Below are 5,898 nucleotides of genomic sequence, written 5' to 3'. Positions count from 1 at the left end.
AGCAGCAGGCCAGTTCTGGACAGGTTTCTGGCTGGGCCTGTTGGGCCCAGCAGGCCATGACAGGGATTTGCTTCTCTGTGTGTGAGAGAGGGGAAGCAACTGAAAGCCACTGAAATGCTAATATGCGTGAAAGACACATTTACTCTGCTTTGGAAAAAAGGAAACCTGAAGCGAGTCAACAAAAAAGCATTTTCTCATGTCTGGCAGTAGGTTTCTGTTTGGACTGAGTTAGAGCAGTACACTTGATTTAGACTCAGAGCGATAAAGAACAAGAGACATTACTAATCCAATTTTCAGATATTTTATTGATGAAAAGATCTTTTAACTTTGACCCATTGGACACATAACATTATATAGCAAAAAAAGCTATTGAGAACATATCCTTTGAAGCCGGATCACTGATTCAAAAGCACCGCATCACCTGCAGTGTGATACATTTATAAAAATAACAATCATAAAAAATATACATACAAGACAAAGATCTTTTTTTCTCCTTTTTCAAATTGTGATTTGTAAAAGACTGCATAAACAGAAACAGATATTTTAAACAACGCATACAACACAATCTCTAACTGATAGGCACAATCACTAATTGACAGGCAGACCGCAGCTAGCTAGTCAGCTGTTCGGATGTCACTGAGTATAAACTGACAACACATCGCCTGCACAATCCAAAGGACACCATCGACATGGGCTGAGAAGAATTATATCTGAACAGAGCTGTTATGGATAGTTAGACAAGAAAAACAGAGGATGACAAAGAACACAATTTCCCTTTATAATGCAGTATTGAGTTGATGCTGGTTTTCCAGGCCTAGCCTACCTTTTATGCTTGAAATCATCATGTCCTTTTCCCCTAAACTTTCACAAGGAAAGGCTGTACTAACACTTCCAAAAAGTAGTGAGTTGGCAAAGCTGAATCATGTTAATATGTATATACACTGTTACTTAAATGAACTGAAACAAAGCATGAACAAGCATTAATTATAATCCTTTTATAATGAAAAATATTCTTGCATCTTCAGGTGTCCTAAAGCTGGAAAGTATTCTCTCATCTGTTGTCACTCTTCTGTACATTCAGATGATTAAAACACAATGTTAATAACAGAATTGTGTTGGTCCCCTGAAACAAGGGCAGAGCTGCAGCACTGTCTGTTAAGTCATGAAGAGACCTTAACAGAGGCAGTTAATACAGTAAAGCAGGGTAGCTCCAGACAGTTCAACCCCATCACCAGCTGCACCCATCTCTCCAGACTGACTCACTCTCCCTCCTGTCTTTCACACTACAACATGAATGCTTCATCTCCCATTTCCTCCTCTATTGTCTCTCTCCTTGTCTTCTATATTCACGAACTTATTTTTCCTTGGCAAACAAATTGCCTCATTTAAACTTGTAGTTTTTCAGCAGTGCCACATAAATGTTTGGCACATTTCTAAGCATTGAACAGAGCGCCTGCACACCAAACCCCAGCTAAGTTCAAGCTCTTCAGCAGCAGCTGAGGAATTCCCTGCAAGGGTGCTACTGCAAATAAGTGTCTCATCATCTGAGGTGTCTCTGCAAATATGCTTCCACTGCATGAGGAAGTGAACACAAGCTCTCTGTCGGCTCTCTCTCTCAACAGGCTCTCTATCTGTTTTTATCTATTTCTTGTGAACTTATAGATGAGCAAAAGAGAAGCACCATGAAAGACAAATAAAACAGGAAATGGTGTGTGAGAGACAGTTTTCTTTGTTGCAAACGATAAAATGCTTGTCAACTATTCTTACAGCAAAAATGCAAAATAAGATGTGCATAATATGAAACTGTTTTGTGAAGTTTGGTTTTCACTCTGTAATTCAGAATTTTCACAGAAAAATGTCAAACAGCAACAATTTAATGCTACTTCACTGCAATGTCCAAACTGATGTATGGTGCCTATACAAATGTACACAAACAATGGCATGTGCATGATTTCATATATACATTCACAATCCTCGGGGGTGCTGTTGTAATAAGAATAAACAAACTGGGGCTATTTCATAATCATATGGTCTGCTCATTTTTTTCTCTGCCGACTGAGAGGCAATAGGCACTTAAAACACATAGTTTCACATATACAAATAGACATATTGTGATATTTTATTTATTTTACCCATCAACATTGGGATTTTGTTAGAAACAATCCAAAACACAATATTTGGTCTGTAAACAACCATAATTATATCCAAATGCAAGGCGGAGATGCCAGTTTGTCATTCAAACTATGGTTAAACAGTGTCTCGCCTCACTTAAGAGTCTTAGGTGTTCAATTTGTAGCTTTGCACAGCTGTTTGGTTTGCAGTCGAAATGTGCTGCCTTGTCAGTTCTTGACTGATTCAAACAGTCTCGTGCAGGTTTAGTGACAGATCAGATGCTTGCACTCAAGCTGCTTCACATTTGCATTTAGCCTTTTGTTTCAAAGCTGCACAAATGAGTGTTTTCTAACAGCTGACTGGCCAGGTTAGGATCAGCAGACATTGGCATTTCAGCAAACGAAATATTCACTTTGAAATACTTGTAGTGAAAGCCAAGTGATCATGCATACCGTATGAACGAACACACAAGATTGCGTCAGCTGTCAAACACAAGGCAAGTCTGAGTGCTGCTTCCTCTTGTTCAAACAAATCAGGCTCCCTCCTCCTAATGCTCATGGCTGACTCAGTTACAGGGCAGCCAGGTGGAGTATGCAGGCTGCTGGCAGGCAAACACTGGCTGTACCTGTGCTATGTAGTAGTTACTGAAGTTTCCATCTGCCACATAAGGAGCAGGTTGGTAGTAACATGTTACATTAGCCACGTTGGGGATGATGTTCTGTTCTGCAAGAACTCGTACTGCCAGCATGGCTATGAGCCCTAAGGTTTGCCGCCTTTCGTGTCCCATCAGGCACACCGTACTCTCATTGACCACTCCATGGAGGGTCATCAGATAGTCATACTTGCGGTCCTCCAGGCCCACAAAGTGGTTCTGAAGGTAAGACTCCAGCTTGCGCTGCTGCTCACCAATATCGGAGAAGTCAATGAAGAAACGTGAGCACATGTAGCGCTGCAGGGACTTCATCTCAGACTCAGAGGCGGCCCTGAACCCCCTCACCAAGAGATGACAGTACTTCAGCAGACCGCCACCTCGGATCTCCTCTGGGTTCCGGGTGCAGATGAGTTGGTGACGTAAGTGGTCCAAGGCCTCACTGAAGTCCCCATACACGCTCTCACCTACAATGGTGGGGTGAAAGGTCTTGGCCATAGGGTTCTCTGAGCACTCATAGAAGAGCAGCAAGGAGTCCAGTTTAATCTGAAAGGAGTCAACGCTGAACTCAAACTGCCGCCGTAGAGAGTCCACAAACTTCAACTCCACGTTCTTTCCCCTGTTGTTGGAGAGGGAGATGAGGCTCCAGCGGTCTGAGTCATTACACACCTTTACCATCTTCTGCACATAGGCCTCCTGTGTGTGTGTAGGGGGAAATAGAACGAAAAAAAAACATTGCAATTATAAAGTAGAAAACTTTTTAGTGTCAATATTTTTAAGTAGGGCAACATGCATATTTAGGAATCACTTTGCATGGGGCAAGTTTTCTACAAATACAAGTCAAAGTTACAGTTCTTTCTGTTAAACATCCTGTTATTAATAAGTATAATAAGTATTGGCCAATGACTCCAATATTAAATGTACTAGGATATGGTATACATATGGGATATGTACTGTGGCTGAACTTAGGATCCCTTCCAAATGGGTTTAATTCAATCTTCTTAACTACAGAAAATTTTACTATCACTTAACTAATCTAATTGCACATTAAGCTTCAAGTAATGGACGTTAAGCTGAATTGGCACGAATGCTAAATGTTATCAAATGTCCACAAGCCTAAACAAGAGAAGCAGGAAAAACAATAACAGCACTGAGGTGTTGGAGTGAGTGTACCTTTAACGTTAACGGGGAGATTTTCTCTTTATTCACACAGTCGGGTAAAAAATCCAGGAGACAATCCAAAACTATGTCCTTCACAGTCTGGAAATCAGTTTCACCTTTCATATCTGCGCAAAATATGAGGTCGAGGTCCTTAAAGCCCAGACCACTGTCCTCGTGCAGAATGTGGCTGGCTGCAGAGCCGTTTAACCGCACGTCCCGGACGTGTATCTGTTTCTCCTCCATCCGACTGCGCACTACTTTAACGATCTGCCGTGGCTGCATCTCAAGAGTAGGGAAGTTTCCGCGGCCGTGGATCGGTATGGTCTCCGTCAGGATGGTGTCAAGCCGCTGCACTTGTTCCCAGCTAAGGACGCTCACGTTGCTGCACTCTGTGTCAGACATGCAGCTGGTGGTGGAGCTGCTGTCGTCCTCTGACATGTTGAAGGCGGAAAGTCCTCAGAGATTCAATAAAAAATAAAAATCTAAAAAGGGAACAATGCTTTACGCACTAAATCTGTAGCGTAGAAAAGCGATAACTGCATCCACATCAAGCGAAGTCGCCCAAATCTTCAGAAACATAAAAAAATAAGTTTAAATGACATAAAAAAAAAAACAAGGAAAATTGTAATGTTGACAGAACGTTACAGAGTAACACAGTCCGTCTAGGTTTGGAGGTCCAGTGGCGCAGCAGTCAAAGCGGTGTTTGCGTTGAGTAGAAAGTGCCTCCAGTCAGCAGAGGCGTGGAGAAATCAAGCGATAACTTTCTCTTGCGATTCTGCTCGCTTTTAAAACATTTGCTCCAGTGCTGCAGTCAATGTGTCCAATGTGGATCACAGTCTTTGAAGGTCGCTGATGATCCAGGAGGGGGTTTGCTTTCCCAGCTGTGACTCCATCGCCCAAAGGCACGCCTATGATTTTATGAATTTGCATGAATAAGCTGCTCCTCAAGTCGCGCTTTGGCACAATCCTCCCCCCGACCGACGCTCAAGCTTTCAATGGAATCCAGTGGATTTTTACGCACAGCTCCTGCACTTTATAATTTATTTTCCAGTTATCAACCAATAATCAAAATAATGCAAAGTGAATGTGCTCAGGAAATCCAGCTTGCTTAGCCCAACACCGTTAAGTTGAACACATTTTTCTCACTTGTGCAGAGGTTAACCGTTGCCAGGCCACTTGGCACACTGGATCCTTCTGCAACAGTCAGGTCTGTAGTCTGTGAGGATGTCAGTTTACTTCACCCCGCCCCCCTCTGACAGTCTGCTGCTCGATGCACAACATGATCATACTGCACTACTCCAGTTTAAAAAACGGCTCCCCAGCCGTCCTTGATTATTTTAAGTATTGCTTTTAATCGAAAAACCTTGAGATTTTCATTTACATAAACAAGATGTTACTCTTTTGAATCGCTTCAGTTTATAAAAGTTCATTGCTGCAGCACATGAATTCATTCAGAAATTACAGGAAATGTGCCGTTATTCTAGCTAAATGTTTTAAACTTTAAATATCAATAAAGAAATAACTTAAATGATGAACATGTTTTCTGCAGCTCTGCGATTCAACTGTTGCTTGTGTGCATATAAAGCTCACTTCACGTTTCAATGTCGCCCTCCCTAGGCTGGTTTGGCATTACAGGGATGGTTTCATTTTATGTGTCACATTTAAACACCTAAAATAGCAGTGTAGGAGAGGGGTCTTTTGCTGTTTAAAACAGACAGGAAATATTTTCTATTTGATCCCATAAGCCTTTTATCCCCAGACTGCTAAAAGGTCCAGGTCAGGGTCTGCAGCTTCACTAAAAGATTACCCTCAGCTTCTGACAACATTATCTGGATGTTATTCCTGCCTCTGAACATCTCACAGTACACATACCGTAACATACCCTCAATCATACGAATGTATAGAATCTTATCTTATGCATGGTATTCCTGTTAAGACTATTGTGTAATTACTTTTTTCTTTGGTTTCAGGTTTTC

The 5,898-nt window shown here is 41.8% G+C and overlaps 1 protein-coding gene across 1 annotated transcript; it reads right to left on the bottom strand.

Annotated features, from left to right (window-relative positions):
* Window positions 1-287: 287 nt before the first annotated feature.
* On the bottom strand, window positions 288-5,109 carry tent5aa (terminal nucleotidyltransferase 5Aa). Its single transcript, XM_079342976.1, has 2 exons — window positions 3,935-5,109; window positions 288-3,457 (listed from the first exon to the last, which is right to left on the bottom strand). Exons 1-2 carry the CDS (start codon window positions 4,358-4,360, stop codon window positions 2,678-2,680), a joined length of 1,206 nt encoding a protein of 401 aa, XP_079199102.1. The 5' UTR covers window positions 4,361-5,109; the 3' UTR covers window positions 288-2,677.
* Window positions 5,110-5,898: the final 789 nt, after the last annotated feature.

The sequence above is a fragment of the Symphodus melops genome (assembly GCF_947650265.1).
Source record: "Symphodus melops genome assembly, chromosome: 5".
Taxonomy (NCBI): domain Eukaryota; kingdom Metazoa; phylum Chordata; class Actinopteri; order Labriformes; family Labridae; genus Symphodus; species Symphodus melops.
The sequence above is the reverse complement of the archived record's forward strand: the minus strand, read 5'-3'. Positions and strand labels throughout refer to the sequence as shown.